General features: G+C 42.8%; 1 protein-coding gene across 3 annotated transcripts; it reads left to right on the top strand.

Moving 5' to 3' along the window:
- The first annotated feature begins 316 nt into the window (after positions 1-316).
- rusc1 (RUN and SH3 domain containing 1) lies at positions 317-19,448 on the top strand. 3 transcript variants are annotated; one of them, XM_086079649.1, is made up of 12 exons: positions 317-479; positions 2,454-5,637; positions 8,412-9,170; positions 10,692-10,814; positions 10,909-10,985; positions 12,932-13,106; positions 13,315-13,420; positions 13,496-13,542; positions 14,970-15,418; positions 15,490-15,731; positions 15,807-15,968; positions 17,202-19,448. In XM_086079649.1, exons 2-12 carry the CDS (start codon positions 2,580-2,582, stop codon positions 17,365-17,367), a joined length of 5,364 nt encoding a protein of 1,787 aa, XP_085935775.1. In that variant the 5' UTR covers positions 317-479; positions 2,454-2,579; the 3' UTR covers positions 17,368-19,448. The 3 variants fall into 3 exon arrangements, with proteins under 3 accessions (XP_085935775.1, XP_085935776.1, XP_085935777.1); XM_086079650.1 differs by having other exon boundaries at positions 8,415-9,170; XM_086079651.1 differs by lacking the exon at positions 8,412-9,170 and having other exon boundaries at positions 322-479.
- Positions 19,449-19,829: the final 381 nt, after the last annotated feature.

A 19,829-nucleotide genomic window follows, 5' to 3' on the forward strand; every position in this document is an offset into this window, starting at 1 on the left:
CCCACACGAACATGCAAACTCCACACAGGAAGGCTGGAGCCAAGATTTGGACTGGATGTGGTTACCACGAGTGAACCTGCTCCTTAAAATTAAATATTAAAACGATGTAAGTCGTTGTAATGAAAGCTAGTAGAGGGGTTAGAAAGTAATTATCTCAAATAGAGCGAGATGAATGAGATGTTATGACAAGGCAAGTAAAGGGGTGCGGTCAGCGTCTGGCAAGGGCGGTGCTGGTTGGTGCTGGTGCCGAGTCTCCACGGACCGCTACGCCCTTGCGGGAGTCACGTGACACACGGGGAGAGCTGTGCCGACCACGTGACCGACCGCCCTCCCTCCTTCCTCGCCTCCTCGTTCGGTCGTAGCGGTCCGCGGAGTCTCGACGCTCGCGAGAGGACTGCGAGGCTGACGCTCTTCACGTCCGGGAGAGAGCCACTCCGACACGGACTGGAACGCCCGATATGGACGCCTTGTGCCGAGACGTGAGTCCTCAAGTATCATCTTAATTGTATGCTTGTGTACAAGTGCATGTGAAATTTCAGGATGGTCGGCAGGGTTGGATCCTCCCACCATCACGTAAATAGCTACCGCTTTAAAACGATCGCTTGACATCATCTTTAGGTCATAATGTAAATGGCATACCATTATTTGACACTGTAGTGGAAATATATGCACAATACAAGTGGATGGGCTTTCGAATTAGGGCGATGCGGATGGTAGGCTACCCCACCTCCCTCCCTCCATCCTCTTCCTCCTCTCAGTCTCCATCATGTCTATAGGATCAATAGATGCAGGTTCAATAGTGTACACAGCAGAGTCAAATTACATGTCATCACGTCCTATTTTCCAAGGAGCTTGCTTTTTTTTTTCTCTCTCGACATGACAATCAAGAGTGAGACGTGTGTGTGATTTATATTCCAGTGACGCGAAAGGGCACAGTGCAGCAATGAGCAATAGCCTTCCTCTCATGCAGCCTCACTGCTGCTGCCTGATTATTTCATGCTCCACTTAAATCAGCTCTTCGTAGCTTTAAGGGACGATGTGCTTTTCTTTTCTTTCTTTCAAAGAAAAAAGGACTCATATTCATATTCATTATGAGCTGGTGTGGGTGAATGCACAGATGGAGACAGAAAAAACCCAGCAGTGAGCAGGCCGAACAGATGATGCCCATGATGAGTAGCATTATCAGTATTAGGTTATACATTGGATTGTGATTTTAATAAGGATTACGTTAAATTTACAGGCTTTATCATTAACTGTAACATTTACAACACCCTCTTTTTTTTCAAGGAACATTTTACCAATTGTTTAGTGTTTTTCTTCTTCTTCTATTTAATATATATATATATATATATATATATATATATATATATATATATATCATGTAATATACATTTTTCAGTCATTTTTTAAAAATTATCCCTTCCATATTTTTTATGTATTCTCAGGTGATCCAACAACCTGCAAGTTAGATTCATTAGACACTCTAAAAAGTCCAGTGAAGGATTATTTGTCCATTTACAGTTATCATAAGTTTACATACCACAAGGGCATGTCAATTTATGAGCACAACAACAAGTGTTAATGCCATAAAAAAATATTGTCAGGGGTTGAAGTGGACATGAGTAGAGATTACATGTAAATTTTGGCTAGCATTTTATGTCCTTTAGCGACGTTTAGCTTTTGTACATCTACAGTTGTGCTCCTAAATTTACATACCTTTAGAGCATATAAACTCACAAGCACAACTCTGCGATCAGATGGCGACCAGTGCGGGGTGTAGCCTACTTCTTGCCCAAAGTCAGCTAATATAGGCTCCAGGTTACCCGCAACCCTAATGGGAACAAGCGCTCTTGAAAATGGACTGATGGAACATTTCAATAATGATTCAAATCCACCATGACTAACGCGGGGACGCTAGAAAGTAACATTTTGCATTTGTAGCATTGAGATGGAGGGCTCTAAATTCCTTACTTGATTTTAGCTTCATTACCAAAACATTTAATAATATAGCTCTTAGTATAAACAACCCCCCCCCCCCAAATGACAAATAACAAGTGCTATATTAAATGTAAGCAATAATATGATTAAACAAATTCATCCATTTGATATTTTATCTATCTCTATCTATCTTGTCCTCATGAAGGTCGAGCGAGCCGAACCCAGCGGTCTTTGGAGAGGTCAGGTACATTATGGAATGGTCGGAAATTACTGTAAAAAAAAAAAGAAGAAGTTAGAAATATAATGAGTATATATATATAACTGTTACTCTTAGCTTTTATTTAGTTTTAAAATTACATGGCATGCTGGATCAAATGCAGGCCTTACATGACTCACAAGCTGGAAGTTGCCCACCCCTGCTCGAGATGATCGCTTTAAACTTCAAAAGAGTGATGCAAAAAAGTTATACATTGCACATCATCAATATTCACCATGTGTTTCCTTTGATGTTTCAGGGCCTAGGAACTCATTCCAACATGTGATCGTCACGCCACATCATAATTTGGCTTGCCCCAGCGTTTGTTACGATAAAACCAAAATATCTCATCTTTAAAAAAAATTTAAAAAATCCAATTATCACAATGCAATCATCCGGCTGCTCCGCTCAGCCTGGAAAGCCGCGGCGCTTTGATGTCGGCAGGCGGACCACGACCTACACCGGACCCAAGTCTCGTGGTGCTCAAAAGGAGGATAAAAACAAGAACGCCATGACATCGTCCTCCCCCAGACGAGTAACTAAAGCTCCCGTCGCTCCCCCTCGGACCAGGCCAGCGGCACAGCCTCGAGTGCCTCTTATCCAAAGCAGGTTTGGTGCACAAAAAGCGAGCTCCGTCCCCTTTAAATCAACCAAGGCCAAACCCAAGAGTGTACGCACAGCGGCGGCGCCGGCCAAAATCTTGCCTCCTCTTCCTCCGGCTCCTTCCCTTCTCCCACTCGACCCCAATTGCAACGAGCCGAGCCTGCCGTGCTTGTGCTGTGATGGCCGCTCGCCGCAGGATAACAACAGCATGTTCAACCATAACCACAACAACAACAACACCGTTTCTCTCAGGCACCAACTGCAACTTCCTCCTCCACCCCCGGTAGTTGCACCCCAGAGGAAAAACGGGACGGGGGCCAAGGAGCTTCCTCGGTCCCCCTCTCAAGCGAAACCGGAGCCTCCTCCCCAACCCGCCGCCAATGAGGACATGTTAGAAAACCCCGATTTGGAAGACAAGAAAGATGTTAAATCCGAGGAAGAGGACGACGAGAGCAGCAGCGTAGACATCGATATTGATGATGAGGACGATGACGACGGCGACCGAGATGACGAAGACGACGATGACACCCTGGTGCCCTCGTGCTGCGACTGCCCTCCCTCCCTGCTGGAGTTCTCGCTCTCCTCCTCTACCTCCTCTTCTTCCACTTCCATTAGCTCCTGCTCTGATCTGGAGTCTGACTGTGCAGATCAATACACTCCCCAATACCAAGATCCTCTATCCGTGTCAATCAAAGAGTCTTCTCCGCAATGTCAGCCACCTGCACGTTCACTCCCTTCCTTACCGATCAGTCACATTCCCTTCACTTTGACGTCACGCACCCCCATTTCATCCCCCGACGAGGGCTACCCCTCAGCTCTGGACACCCCTTCTCCAGACTACTTGGGAGTCAAAGAAGATCCCGAAGTGACCAAGCTGGGTTTGCTCGACTTCTTAGAATCAGTAGGAGAGTTTGGGAAAATGGAACGTTTCAGTCAGGTGATCCAAATGGCCCGTTGGGATTTGGAGGGCGAGCAGAATTGGGATGTCTTGAGAGATCGTTTAGACCACTTAGATCGCTTGGAGAAGGTCAACAGGGAAATAAAACTGGCCTACATTGCCAGACTCCACGAGAAGGGGTTTGACCTCGGCGATCTGGAGGAGCAGGACCTCTCTGACGTCATGGACGAAATGGGCAACGTCGACATGGGCTGGAAGCTGTACAAAAGCGGCGGGCAATTCATGGGAGAATCGCAGGAGTTCTCCGACGCCGGCGTGGATCTGACCGCTCCGTCGGACAGCGACGATCCTCTCGCTCCGGACTCCCTCACCCCTTCCCCCGCCGAGCCGCCTCCTCGACCCCCGAAGCCTCCGGCCCGTCATGCCAGTGTCAACTCCGACCTCCACACCTACATCAACATCAGCCGAGAGACCACCTCCATGGCCGTGTCCACCTCTCCCACCTTGTCCACCTTCTCGCCCAACTCCTTCTCTCCCACTTTCACCACCTTTCGCTGCGAGAAATCGTTGCCCCCATCTCCGCCGTCAATCCCTCCCCTCCCCGCCTCCAAACCTGTCCAGTACCTTACTCTCTACACCACCTCCTCTCCATCCATCCCCACCCCAACTCCACCCATTCCTCCACCTCGGAAGAGACACCTGGCCAGGAAGGAGGCCCAACGCCTTGCCGCCCTTCAAACAGAACAGGAAAAGACGCCCCTATCTTTGCCGCCTCCTACTACACGCCCACCCCCTTTGCCTCCTCCACCGGTTATATCCTCCTCTCTGCCCCCTCCAAGTATACCCCCACCAGCACTGCCTCCTCCACCCTCCTTCCACGCTCTGGATGTGGAAATCCGCAAACTGCTGATGCTCGCAGGGTTGACCCAGGCCGAGCTTCTCAAACTGAGCCCAGAACTCGGCGACTGCGTCGGGGTGTTAGAGGAGGAAGATGGGGGGTTCAGGCTACAAGAAGATTTCAGTGAATGTGATCCTGAAGTAGTGGAAAAAGACAGATGTAGTAGGAGGGGTAAGTCAGCTGGGGATGGAAGGGCAGATATTCCCAGGGAGGGGAAGACAGAGGAGGGCAAAGAGGTCCAGAGAACTACCTCATTCTCTGAGATGGCTCGAAGACGGAAGAGTAGCATTCAAACATCGGACACTTACTACAGCACCACGTTAAGTCACACGCAGGACACGAAAGCAAAAAACATGAGCTTTGAGTCCCGCCATTATGAGGCGCTAGATTCACCACCCCCTCCTCCGCCACCTCGACCCTTACCTCCAATCCCACCAAGTGTGCCGCCCTTTAGAGTCAGCACCCTCCTTGCTAACTCCGCACGACCTGACCGCTTTGATTGGCTCATAGCTTTCACACCCGAGGCCGACGTTCCACCACAGTCCACTCAATTAAGAAAATCACACGTGGAAACGGAAAAGAAGAACTCCCCAGCTCCAAAAGTCACCAGCTTCAAAGAGCTGCGTTACCGCAACAAAAGCGGTGCCCCTACTACGAAGGTGATCACCGACCCGGACCCCGACCCTTCAGTCATCACCCCGGACCCCGACATACTGTACAACCTGAAGTGGAGACGGGAAAAGGAGGGCAGTGGAGGCAGCCAGTGGGAGTACACCTCTCAGGCCCAGGCCCTGTTCATGCAGCCTCCCCCGGCACTCACCTCCATGGCGGCGCTGAAGGAGATGCTGCAGAGGGCAGACGAGGAGAGCGGAAGGGGTGACAAGTTGGGCTGCTCGCTCAGCGACAGCAGCCTGTGGACGACCAGCAGAGAGTGGGAGCGCGAAGATGTGGTGAGGAAGGAGGACAAGGAGAGGCGGGAAGAAGAGGAGGCGGAGGTGCGAGGACAGGCCGACGGAGGGAGGACACTTGAGTCAAGAACCACTGGTGAGAAACCATTTACAGTTACTGATCTGCTTTCATTTTTTTTCATTTTTTTAAAGGGGTGTCAGGCGATTAAATTTTTTTTTTTATTAATCGCATGAATTTAATAGTTAACTCATGATTAATCGCTAATTTGATTGAAAATGAACTAATAGAAATATGGCTGCATCTTTTAGTCATTGATACAGTAATTTCTTAATAATTCATAGAATTGAGTTAAAATCAAAAAGATAAAGCATAATTTGATTTGTAAGGCGTTGGTGACAGCTCAGTGCATTTTTCTTTTCATATTAAGAGCTATCTAATCTCTAATATGAAGCTGCACATTTTTAAAATTGTAACATACAACTTGACCCCCAGTCTCCACAAATATATGCATTATTATGAAACTTATTACTGCTAAATTTTGACGTGGACGTGGTTGCTGGGTTGCGACTGGAATTCCACCAGTACAAGCTTTCCAAGTAAGGGACGGTCATTAATTGCACATAAATAAAAAATAAATAAAATAAAAATTAAAAGTGGTGGCGTTAAAGGAACTTTAAATTAACTCAAAATTAACGCACTAATTTTGACACCTGTTATTGTTTTATATTTATGGCCTGGAAATACATACATACATTCATACAAGTATTTACTGTAATTATGGCCTTGCTACTACGTTAGCATAGGTAAACAACACGTTCCAACATATGCACCAATTCAGGTTAGGTCACCACAGTAGGAAACTAAATAAACTGATGACCCCCTGTGTAGACAAAAGTATCCAGACTTTCTCAACAGTTAATCAATCAGGAGTTGGACAAGACCGTTTTATTCACCTTTGAATCATAATTCTTCATCTTAACAAGACATTTTAGAGCATTCCATGTCAATTTCATGGGAACAGTTTATTCATCCATCCATTTCAACACCACTTATACTGTTCAAGAGGCGGCCATTTTCTGTTCACGATGTTCAAAGCAAGGTCCCTAAAGACACATTTAGAGGGGTTTGGTGTGCCGGAATTTGTAGAATAATTAAACAAAACACTAGAGCAGGCAGTGTAGTTAGCACATCTACGTCACAGTTTTAAGGTTGTGGGATCAAAACTATGTTAACATATTAAATTAGCCTCCTTTTTGAGGATGTAAGGGGACCGGCAAACTATTGTGGGCTGAGATTTGGACATGAGATTAGTGAGGCATAGAGCAAAACTTATTAATACCGAAACAAAACAATCATTTCACTGCAGCTGACTTAATGTATTCCGCATGGTACCTAATTTCATGACTCATGGTTATCGTGATGGAGAACATCATCTTATTAACTAACTTGGCAATGCACTGATAATAAAACAGTGGAACACAATTTTAAGTAATAGTTATGAACACAGTAGAGAGAACAGGAGTGGCAAGATGGAGGATGAGCATGAGTCACAGAATGGCATGATGCACAATGCTTAAAGTAGATAATGAGGGGACAAACTGTGAGGGATGGCTGTGTATGTGGAAGGGAGATGATACTGGGGGTAATATGAGGAGAAGGTTGGAAAGTCTCCAGCCAGTGTTCCTGGTTATAAGTGTGATGTCATCACTGCCTCATTAAATTATTCATTGCCTCTCCCCGGCCATGCAAGGGAGAAGGTAGAAGTCTTTTGGTGAGCTCACCAGATATCTTTAATCACTATTTTTAATATATAATTTGTGTTATCTGGTTTGCTGTCTGTTTGAGTAATTTTTGAATCCATCATTTTTCAGGGGAAATCTCTTCCCATGTATCCTGCCTCCCTTTCCCCAGAGACAGATAGCTCGGGTCAGGTTACTTATCGCAGCAGAGCTGCTTGAAGCTAAATAGAAACTATAAAGCTTGTGGAGATAAAATAAGGTTTATTGCAATTCAGTCCAATCATTCTAACAGTTAGAGCAATGATATCCACCATTACCGAGTAATTTAAACCGAGAATGTAATGAATGTAATGCTAATTTGCAACATATGGGCCTCTAAATTATTATTTAAGTGCGTATACCTTTAAGAGATTGTAAGAGGCGGGGCTTAGAAGCTCCACCAATTACTGACAACCTTGCCCTGAAAACAGGAAGTGTTGCATGTTTAGTTACAATCGGAGTGGAGACGACACTGTTGAACTTCTTGTTTTTATTTTTAATACCGCTAGTTATTGAGTAGAATTAAATAGTTACGCTGTGGTGCCATTCACAAGTGTTCCAAAAGGACTATTCTGTTATAAAACGGAATAGACTCGAGAACGTTTTAATCTGGCTGACTCAGCTTGTGCGTGATGGTGGCATAGGGTTGAAGGAAATCTAAATCCAAGTACCTGTACATGGGGAAAGAGCAGGTAATGAGATGATTGAATATATCTCAATTAAACAGTTTAAGACACCAGGAAGATTAAATTGTTTAAAAGTACCAAAGAAAATATAAAAGTGATGAAAATGTTAGTTTTATTTTTGCCATATGGTCTAATTCACCCTAATGTCATCTCTTGCTTGTCCAGCCGGCTAAAAAGCAAATGTACAGCTTTTCAAGATCACTGTAACTGTTGAAATAATGTAGAATATTACTTCATGTATGTCTTTTTGCTGTGATACACTCATAAGTGTGCATTTTTCTCTCAACAGACACTAACATTCTCTGCATCTCTCTCCTTCCCGTTTGTTTACCACTTTTTTTTTTTTTTTTTTACTTCTTGCCTTTCCAATCCCATTCTATCTCCATTGTTTGTCCACGCCGCTTCCGCATTCCTCTGCTTATGCCTACCGAACCTCTCCAATAAGCAGTTTCCTCTCCCCCACTGTGCCTTACCCAGCCTCCCCAGCCCTACTTCCTCCACGCTGCCCCTATTTCCTATCAACAGGGCCACTTCCATATAAATTCCAGGCCGCACACCCATGTCGGCCGAGAGTCCTCAGACCCGCGAGGAGACCCGCAGTGGGCTCATGCTGATGCTGCGTTAAGCAACCGATCCAGGGCTGATTTTGTTTCTCTCAACCGTGGGAAGGAATTAACGCAAAATACAGCAAAGCAATTTTCCAGCGGTAGCAGAATTGATGACACGTTGGGCTCTCAATGTAATTTGGACTCTCTCTACTGCAGTAACAAGCAGAGCATTGCAGACATCCGTGCTGCGGATGCTCCGGAATGCACCACCCCATATAAAAACATAGATGTCATGATGACGCATCCACGTGGTCCAAAAAAACAAACAGAACGTAACGCTAACAACACCAGGACGTCCAAAGACCTGCCCCCTCTGCCCACCTATTACCTGCACCGCTCCAAGCATTGCCCACTGCACGGGGGCTCCCCTCCTCGCCTTTCCCCCATCGGAGCCCTCTCGCCTCCCCAGCGCCCGGGAGGGTTTCCTCCCGGCGTGGTGGGCTCCGGCCTCACCTCGCCCCTTTTCCCCCGCTCGCGCACACTCCCCGCCCTTGCCGCACCTCTCTACTACCCGCACCTGTATCCCACAATACCCCTGTGTGCTCCCCCTCTGCCCCCAAAATTCTACCAGGCTTCTCGACAGCCGCGCGTGGCCAGTAAGATCTCTATTTCTCTTCTTGCACCTTTTGTCGTACTTGACTGTATTGTCTTTATTCTCTACTGTGTCATGATTGGAAACAGAAATCAATGTTAAAGGATATTAATACGTCACCACGTGCTACTAGTCCTTTCATAGCTGTGGAAATAGGCTTGCGTGGGGTGACATCTGCTTCTGTCAGATTGGATTCTTGTCACTCTGTGTCCCTTTTCTGTCCATTTGTCCTTGTGTGACTTGTCTGTTCTTTTAGACTCTTAAATTGTTGCAGGGTATTACTTAAACGTTCATATTTATAAATTACTTTATGGCTCGTGAAAAGTTTGGGATATTCAGCTTTTGGATGTCATCTATACAGGTTAACTTAATTTAACCTCTAAATTTTGTCCAACAAGGAGCTGAATTCACAGCAGGTATTTGAGACATAGGTTAATCAATAAGTGTTGTGGTTTAATAAGAGTGCGTGTTTAAACAGTCCTCTTAATCAGGCTGTTCACGTATCGACATCATGAGGTCAAGACAACACCTAACAATTGATAACAAGACCTCACCGGTAGTGACTGAGTGTCACAGAGTAACCGGAACAGTGGCAGAAAGGTATAGTAGAAACATTAAGCAGTTGGGCATGTGCATTTAAACAATTCAACAAGGTCCAATTAGTTTACTTGTAAAGACTATCGAGCAATTTATGTTCATCCTAAAAGTTTACCCGAAACTTTCCAAAAGCATAATATCAAATATTTTTTTGTAAGTCTTTTATATTGTCGCTATATATAGATATTAAATATAATAATTGGGATGCAACATTTTTTTTTCTTCAGACAGCGCATTTGCTAACCTGTTGCTCTTTGAACTGCTGATGCCGCTCAGCAAGCTGTTTGGCCATATTGTTCCCTACTGTCGTCTATGCGGGTGGCTGTAAAGACTGTTTCATTTGTAGTATAACATCATGCATTGATAATTGTTCGAGCAACATGTTTTTGTACAATTTCCCAAAAGTTGGGGTTCCTGTTCATTTGTTTCCAAATTGTAAGGCTCTACTGTATTTTCCCACCAAAACCTTGCAGTTTTAACCATAAAATGAAGCCTAATAGTTATGTTAGGTTAAACTCAGTAAAAAAAAAATATATATATATATATTTGATTAGGGCTCGAATAGATTAATACAGGAAAACATGTTTATACTAATTCTCCGCTTATTTTCACATTAGATCCTAATTCTTATGAAATCAGATTGCATGAATGTAATGTATACTTTTTTTATATCGCCTAATATACTGTAAAATAGAAGAACTATACAACTCCCTCTCATATGCTACGCTACGACTCACCCCCTCTTCTAATCATCTGTAGTACCATCGGCTTTCTTCTACCTTTTCCTCATCGCTGATGGCACCTACTAAAAAAAATAAAATATTTCGCTCCGTCATGGCTTCTTTTGCGCTCGTTAATATCAGTTTTTATTCCTCTAAGTCATCCCTCTTTTTTAATTTTTTTTATTTTTCACTGCTACCACTGCCAGCTGTTCGCAGTGTGTCATTCGCTGGAGCTGTGCAGAGAGGTGCCGCATCCTGGATGGCCGACGATGTGCCGCATCCAATGAGGGGACGCCACCTCTCCTCTCTGCACCTGCTGGAAAAGAGAGGTATTGCCGTTTGCACGTTTGTGTGTTTGTGACGCTCCTGTAAAGCAGTGGTATGTGTTTTTGTTTGAACTGTGCACTGTTGTTCCTGCTTCAGCTCTTGTCAGCGCGGTCAGTGTGGCGGTGGAAGCTATTTTGGCCCAGTTCAGCTCTTCTCGGACAGTGGTTCAAAAGGTTAGTCACGTTTCTGTGTTGACTCTGAAATAAGGCCATAGGTTTTTTCCTCATTATAAAGATCTCAATCAGTCAAGATCTCAAACTCAGTCAATCAAGATCTCAGCCATGATTTCTCTATCTACATTTATTTTACGTTGCCATCATCCGTGGAGGTTGAAAATAGTAACGAGGCTTTTTTTTTTCTGTTTTCAAGTTCTGAAAGTAAAAGTAACAAGTTGCCAGAAAAGTACAATACATTACAGATACCTCAAAATCTACTTAAAGTGGAAGTCGACCTTAAACATTTCTTGACAATAAAACGTTCTATGCAGCCCCACTTGTCTAAATTATTCTGGTTAACATTTCATTCGTGGAATATGGGTTAAGCAGCAAAATCCATCCGTTTTTATCCATCTCGGGCAGCCATTTTGCCACGTGCTGTCAACTGAAGATGACATCAATGTTGCTCAGGGACCAGGCTGCGCTGTGATTGGTTGATACCTGAGACTTGAGCAACATTGATGTCATCTTCAGTTGACAGCAAGTGGCAAAATAGCCGCCCCCTGAGATGGACAAAAACGGATGGATTTTGCTGCTTAACTCATATTCCACTAACACAGTAGTGGTGCAATGGATCATGGTTCGGATTGGATCCCGCATTTGAGTCACGGATCGGATCGTTTTTCAAAAACATAAATAGTGTATTTGACTTCATTTATTTTGTAAAGTGCTTTTTACATTAAATTAAAAACAATCAATTCAAAATGTCTAATATAATAGCCGTGTAGGATTTAGTGTATTCAGTTATTTTGTAAAACACCTTTTCCCATTAAATTAAAAACAACAACAAATCAATTCAAAATGTCTAATAGCCTTTTAGGATTTAGGAACACAACTTTTAAGGGCAATATGAGGCAGAAACATTCTTATTTTGACATGGTTCATGTGTAAAATAACAAGGTATTAATGGCTTAAAGTTCTGTTGCTATAATCTAAACAGATAAGTTTGACATCTTGAGTTGAATGTTTTTCTTTTTTAATTGTCCAACGTGTTTTATAAAATAAATGAAGACAAAGTTCTATTGATGTTTTTTATATATATATTTTATATATATATATATATATAATGAAAAGACCTCAATGTGCAATTTAAGCCACTCCCCTTCCTTTAAATATGGAGAGTGAATTACAAAGTAGCCCTGGTCTAGAATATTGTAAAAGTATTAAAGTAAACTGTCAAACTTACTAGCCAGCAGCCAGACGCTCCTTGGTCATGCTAACAGGTAGCCGCTATTCACTTACGCCGGAGACTTCTGCCGTATAATTCAATGAGGGCTTAATTAATTAGCGGTTTCTTAGCATGAGTTTGGGATAGCATTGTGTTGCTGTTGGTCGCAACTACAATGTCAATCAAGTACATAAAGAAACGGGAAGTCAAGCTAGCCATCACGCCACGACGTGGGCGAACTTCAAAGTAAAAGAGTACTAAGTCTATTTGCTTTGCCGTCAATGTAATACTGTATTTGGTCAACTTTATTTTGAAGTTAGGCTTAGGACAGTACACTGCGTGCCATTGGTCATAAATCTTCGACATAAATCTACACTTAAGGCTCTGCCCCGTTGCATTAAAAGCAGTTGTAACTGACAGAAGTATTTTATGCGTCACCCCAGACGCTGGTGGTTCTGGGCTGCCGCGTCGCTGGGTGAAAACTCACACTGTTGAGTCATATCTCACTTTTGCTGCATTCCTTGTAAAAAGCAGCCAAGTTCTTCTGAGGCGGCTAATTCGTGTGATTTATGTGTAAAAGCGGCTGTACAAAAAGGTCATTAGAACAACAAAGCTAGACGTTATCGCGTTCACTCCATCTCAAAGCAAACGATGGAATTGGATTTGCCGTATCTTGCTTGCTTTCTTTCTCCTCCCAATCTACTGACTTATTTTCTTCCTCCCCTTCCATCTCCAGGCCTTATCAGGAGACAGCACTGTAAATCCATCGCTGGGCCGTCTGGTGCTGCAGTGCCTCTGCCCCTCCCTCCACAGCCTGCTGACGGACGGTCTAAAGCCCCACCAGAGTGACCTGATTGCAGGCAGGAGGCCAAATTCGGCCTGGAGCTTGGTTTTGGCTTCGACGCGGCCAGGTCGGAGAATGTATTACTGAAATCAAATCAGTAGATTTGATTGAGAGATGTACCGTAAATTCATCTAGAATTACTACCTGGGAAATTGACTTGAGATTTTGTCTGCATTTCAGTTTCGCACATAACAGCAATTATACTGTTACCCTCCTTATACTTTTTTTTTTTTTAATCTTCTGTTTCTTATGATCCACTTCTCCTAATCGTACAGGTCCTAAAAGACAAGCCCTGTTCAATTTACAAGTTCGAGTTGGCGAATTGCCTCAGCTAAAACAGAGCAAACACCGCTTCAATGCATTCGTCCTCGGATTACTCAAGTAAGTCCTGCTTGTTCACAAAAACACATTATTTCTTTATTCCAGTCTATAAATCGACCTCTCCTTTGTTTCTAGTTCAAAGCAGCTTGATTTCTGGGTGTCTCTCCTTCACTCTAGCAGTGGTAAGTACCCTTGGAACTTTGTTCGTACAGTACTGTTTGTTGTTTCGTTGCAGTTATTAGTTGGGTTTCCTTTTTTTCCTTTTTTTAAATATATATATATATATATATTTTTTTTTTTTTAATTATTATTATTATTATTTAATTATTTAATTTATAAAAAAAATTGATATTAAAAAAAAAAAAGAAAGAAAGAAAAAATAAATAATTAGTTGGGTTTCCATCCACCCATTTTTATTTGAATTTTCAAGAAATGCTAAATTAAAACTGAATGGAAAAGCTAGAAATTCGAAAAAGGGCCTAAAATGTTTTTACGCTTCGAGGCGGTGGATTTTGAAGCGTATCGAAAAAAAGAAAATGCAAATTTTTGTGATGTAAACAGGTTTTGGGAATAAAGACCGGATATTACGTCACACGTACGTTTGTAGTTCCAAAGCAATGTCGGACGATAAAGTAAGGTATGTTTTGGGGGGCGAAACGGAAATCTTTTGGGGAATTAATTAAAGAAATGAATATCAATACTATTATAGATGGAAAACAGCAAAGAAACGCTACGGTTTATCAAGAATTATAAAAGAAAACTTATATGACATCATAGCACGGCGCAGTCACTTCCTGGTCTTCTTCTTTGTCTTATAAATTACGTGTGGATCACATCTCTATGGTGTATTCCTCCACCTTCAGCGGCGGAGTCGCCTCTCAATATTTGCAAAAGAAGATACATGTCCGTTTTACACATTTTCAGTAAAAAAAACAAAACAATTGGATGGAAACCCGACTATTTTGACATACACAGCAAAAAATTGGAGTGTTAAAATGTTGGTGTTGAATTTTTTCAACCCTCAAAGTGTATTTTTAACACTGTCTGATTTAAATAGAGGTCAGTGTTAGAGATATTTGACAGAATTGATTATTTAGGATTAAACCAACTCTGCAGAGAGTTCATTAAAGTAAGCTCCGCCCACTTGATTAGAACTGCACAGTGTTTTAAACACTTTGTTTTCATGGTTGAACTTAAATGAAGGGACTGATGTTATAGCTTGTTGATTGATTCAATCAAATTCAGTAAAAAACAAAACAACAACAACAAATGTCAATACAGTTTTACAAGAAAACAAGCCAACGAAAATGGTGTAGGTTGAAGCTGCAGCTTATCAACCCTTCGCCGAAGACAAATGTATCAACAAAGAAACCCATCGAAGCACCTCGTGTGGTTTTTTTTAGAACATCAGAATCCCTCAAATCATAACAAATCTCTCTTTTTCAAACAGCTTCTGAATCCCGTGACAGTAAATTATTATGTACTTTATACATTATTTGCGCAGTATGGAATTTATCATAGAATAAAAATTTTGTTGATTTATCCAAGCTTAGTTTTGTGTTCTTAAGTCTACAAAAGAATAATAATCGTCTGTTTTGTTGATTGGCAGATGTGCTGGACGCGTACTACCGCCCGTCCTCCTTCATGCGTTTGTCACTGAGCGCCTGCCAGTCGCTGTTTGACGAGCTGCTCCTGGTGCTGCAGCCTCTCAGCCTGCTCACCTTCAACCTGGACCTGCTCTTCCAGCACCACCACTTGGAGCCCCATGGCCCCGCGCCCCAGGTGCGCAGTCCCCCCAGTCAGGATGCGGGACCGGCAACAAAGGCGATCCGGTCTGAAATGAGAGGTGGCAGATACATGGAAAGCCTCTCGGAGGTGGACTTTTCAGGTCCCGGACATCAGGCGGCTGATGAGGGTAAAACTACCCCTAATAACGCAGGGTGGTCATCCACTCTGGACCACACAAGTCCACAGCTGCGGTGGGTGCAGGATAAGCGGATTGGCGAACTACCTCCTCCAAACATAGAGGAGGAAAGCCTCGCTCAGCAGGCCGGAGAGGTACTCACTTCCCGTTGAAGTTAAAGTCTTGTATGACTATTCGGAGCTTACATTTGTCTTCCAAATCACAGGCGATCCAACAGGGGTGGGGTGCTGTGATGCGGTGGGGAGGCAGACTGAGCCAGAACCTGGCCGAGCTCAACCCGAAGAAAGAAGAGGCGGCGACCAGTGAGCCAGATCACCAAGTCCAGACAAGAAGCGACTTTGCCCCAGTTAGCCCTGTCGCGCAGGTGCCCTGGAGTCTGGGACGCCTCTTTGGCTCGACCTCCTCCAAAAGCCCCAATAGTCCAGTGTGTCACGCACCACCAAGCAGGTGAGTCCCCATTAAAGTGTTATGGGTCAGGGTACCTCGGTTGATGTAACAGCATCTGTGGATTCAACCATCCAGACGTCCCTCGCAGTGGTTGGCCCCTGGTGTCACAGCGCTGAGCCGATTGGTGAGCAGCACTTCTGCCCCGGTTTTAAGGAAGACCCCAGAACCAATGGAGGAGAGTCACACGGTGTCGGAAGGAGCGTCTGACACACCAGAGACAACAGACAAGCCACACAGGTACTTTGGTATGCCGGGGTTTACCCACCAAGCCAAATATAGTCTTAATATTTCAGCTTTTTCATCACGCATTTAAAAAAAAAAAAAAAACTTTGAATGGCCAATTTGAAAACATTTAGTATACATGAAAAATATTAACAAGTGAAGAATCTTTCTTACTTTGCAGAAACAATTTAGCAAAACGGTTGTGACAAAATTATGATTTCATGTACATTTCAAATTAGACTCGCAGGGAGTAATTGGAAGACGAAGAAGAATAGCCATCTTAAGTCGCACAAAGGCTTTATTATTTCAGTTTTTTTTTTTCAGGAGCAGGCCCAATGACCATGAGAAGAGAAAATGAGTTACATGAAGTGAACAAAATGAGTCTTTCTTTTTACGTTACACATCTGACCATTAAGAATGTTAAAATGTTCCTTAGTGGAAGTCAACCTTAAACATTTCTTGACAATAATATACGTGACCTCACTAGTCTAAACATAACATTCTGATTGATATTACATTCATGAAATATGAGTTATGAAGCAAAATCCAGCCGTTTTTATCCATCTCAGGAGGCAGCCATTTTGCCACTTGCTGTCGACTGAAGATGACATCACTGTAGCTCAGGGCTCAGGCAACGACCAATCACAGCTCAGTTATTTTCTAAAGCTGAGCTATGATTGGTTGTTACCTGAGGAACTGTGATGTCATTTTCAAATGACAGCAAGTGGCAAAATGGCCGCCTTCTGATATTGATAAAAACGGTTTAACTCGTATTCCACTAATGTAATATTAACCAGAAAATGTCCGCTGTATAATTGATAGTTTGTCTCGATGGCCATAAAATCATTATATATATTTCCATTATATTATGTGGCAAAGCAAATTATATGCCACTGCTTAAGTTATAACAAATACAATATAGCATAATATTGTCCACCACTCTTTTATGCTCAATATCAAACTTCTTCCAGTAAAATTACACCAGCACTAAAACTATGGAAGCATTTCACTGTACATTTGTTTACATAAAGCAGTGACCCATCTGGCGCTTTGTATACTTTGGGATATTTTGCAATATTTTTGATCGACTCCACAAACTAAATGCTTGCCTCCCCCGACCCAATGTTCTATTTTCAATTTGATAGCCTCCCATGAAATGCAAGTGGCACTTATGAGGGTGATGTCATTGCCCGAGTTTGTTTGGCTTACACTGCGCCGCCCCCTTCTTGTCTGTGGGCCGCTCCTCAGGTCTGTGCGAACGCTGTGCGACCACGCCGGAGCGGGTTCCGAGCTCAGCTTCCGCAAGGGCGAGAAACTCGTAGTCTTGGGGGGCGTGGACCAAGACTGGATCCGCTGTCGTCAGGGAGACAGAGAGGGGCTGGTATCGATTGGCTACACCTCGCTCATCATGTGACGCAGCAATAGCTGGACTCCATGAATTAATGATGTGAAAACAAAACATTAAAAAAAAAATTATATATATATATATATTCTTGGGAAAATACTGAGAGGTTCTCACAAGGGTCCAGTAGTCTTAAAGGGATATTTCACCATATAGGGAGTCTACCATGGTGGGGCAAATGGCATCAATTCATGATCTTTAGGTGAAATATCCCGTTAAATGACCTTCCTACGTTGTCCGCCATCCTCGGCAGCTGCCAATTTAAAGACACTTAATCACTGGCAGGTCTATCAGATCCGCAGCCGCCATCTGGCCAACGCGCATTGGCGGCAGCCACGTTGGGATTACTGTCCCAGAACCTCCTGTTGCATACGTGATCATGTAGTGGACTGTAGCTGTGTGTACATGTGTGTATTATTGCCCTTTCACCCCGCCGATTCACCTTTTACCCCCTCCGGTTCCTATGTGTTTTAACATTTTACTGCTGTATAAATATACATAAATATATATAAAACATATAAATATACGTATAGGTCTATATATATATATATATATATATGAAGTGAGATTGATATTGCATTAAACACAAAGATAAACTGACGATAATGCAAGTGGATTCGTTTGAAATCCCAATATCTTCCTTCCCGCGCGCTTCACGTGTTGTCTTGAAATCACATCAAAATGCATTTGCAGCATTTCCTCAATTAGTGGCCTCCGCTTGAATTAAGGATCATGCATCCAATTTCTGTAGCGCTAGTCCTCATTAAGTAACTTGGGCACATGCTGGACTGGTCTGCCAGTCATCCACATAAAATAAACGCCTCCTTTTTTTTCCAGGTGGTAAAATAAATAATGCCTGTAAAACAGTTAAAAACATTTAAAACAATAGCAATGTTATTGTGTCCAATAAATGCTGAGTACTCTCTACAATTCAGCCTATGGCTACTATTTGAGGAAATACATTCTATGATTATCACCCAGTGATGAAGGCTAACTAATTTCCTACAGGTTCAACCCAGCATGGGCTCATTAATCTTTGCTCACGTTTGAACACTATCTGAGCTGAAATGCAGCAAGCAAACCCTCTCATGTATTTGGCGGTGATGATGATGATGATGATGATAATAATATTGTCTGCTGGTTTGTTGGCTTTTGCATCCACCTTTAACCCGTGACCCTGCCATGTTTAAGCTTCTCTCGTCATCGATATTAGCGACAGTGGTAGTAGAAAGTGGTCATGTTTGTGGCAGTGGTATGTTAATACACAGTACTTTGCTTTGCCATCATCTATTTTAGTGATTCTTCTCATTTTATTTTTTAGAATTGACAAGGCATTGCACGTGGGTTGATCTACAAACGTACAGTAGAGTTGTTTCATTTACTTGAAAGTCATCCAGCCATTTGTTTGGTTTCACCTTCTGTATCCTGAGCAGGGATGAGAAAGGAAGGAGTTTAAAAAAAAGAAAGAAAGAGTGTTTACCAATGAGGGAATGTTTTATTTTTTTTAAATTTCTCTTACTGATCAAATCAGCTATCAGGGAACACTTGTGTTATCGTGTCAATGGCCGCGTAGCATTGCTGTCACCGTGGCAACAGTAGCATTAAGGTAGACTGGTGCTCATAACTGACGAGTCAAGTTGTTGCCATCAAATCCAAATGGACGAGTTGACAAGAATCAGTCTTGCTAGAACATCACTTGACACGTTTTATTATTTTCACATTACCCCAATGTGAGGTAGTGACTGCCATGCATTTCTTTGCACGCTTTTTATTTATTGGATGTACTATTTATTGCTCTTTTTGAGTCAAACCACTGGTTTCTGAAATGTGTGAGAGTACGTTTTCATGTCAGGGAAAGCACATCCTAGACTTTCACTTGTGTGTAAAGTGTGTGTGTGTGTGCGTGGGAGTGTTAACAATGGGTAGTAGTAGCTCCATTTTCCTCCTCCCTTCCTCTCTGGTGTCATGTAGCCCGTAGCCTTGCCCTATGCCCTATTATTGATTACGGCATAATAGTGTCCCTGTCACTGTCCACTTCCTGCATGTGCTTGTTTGTAAATACACCAAATAAAACATATCAGTATGAACCAAAACTGTGTGTCAGTCATTTTTTTAACTGAATGTTAAATGCAAAATATGGACAATTCTGAACATCCGGGCATTTCTGATATTTCCGCATTGCAATGTTTACTTTTACACTGAAAACAAACACCGTATTGCTTTTGCCTGTGACAAACATAAAAAACGGAAGATTGTTATAGTAGTCAAACGGCATTTCATCATATTTTGAAATCAAAATAATCATCACAATTCAAAGTCCAATCCTTTTCAATGAACGGAAAGCGTCCTTTCACCGAGTAAAGACCGCCATGTTGAGCTTTTATTTTGAAAATATTTTATTGTGAAAGGTAAGCGCCGGAAACGTTCAACAGCGTATCGTCTTTACTACACCTGTCCTGTGCTCAAATATTTTT

The sequence above is a fragment of the Leptonotus elevatus genome, chromosome 6 (assembly GCF_054856555.1).
Source record: "Leptonotus elevatus isolate MCC_2025b chromosome 6, RoL_Lele_1.0, whole genome shotgun sequence".
Lineage (NCBI taxonomy): Eukaryota > Metazoa > Chordata > Actinopteri > Syngnathiformes > Syngnathidae > Leptonotus > Leptonotus elevatus.

Excerpts from the sequence above, each read along its gene's own strand:
- rusc1 (XM_086079649.1), top strand. The coding sequence starts at position 2,580 with ATGCAATCATCCGGCTGCTCCGCTCAGCCTGGAAAGCCGCGGCGCTTT. Across the intron at positions 13,107-13,314 it reads TTTGGCTTCGACGCGGCCAG|GTCCTAAAAGACAAGCCCTG; the intron begins GTCGGAGAATGT and ends CTAATCGTACAG. Across the intron at positions 15,969-17,201 it reads ACAACAGACAAGCCACACAG|GTCTGTGCGAACGCTGTGCG; the intron begins GTACTTTGGTAT and ends GCCGCTCCTCAG.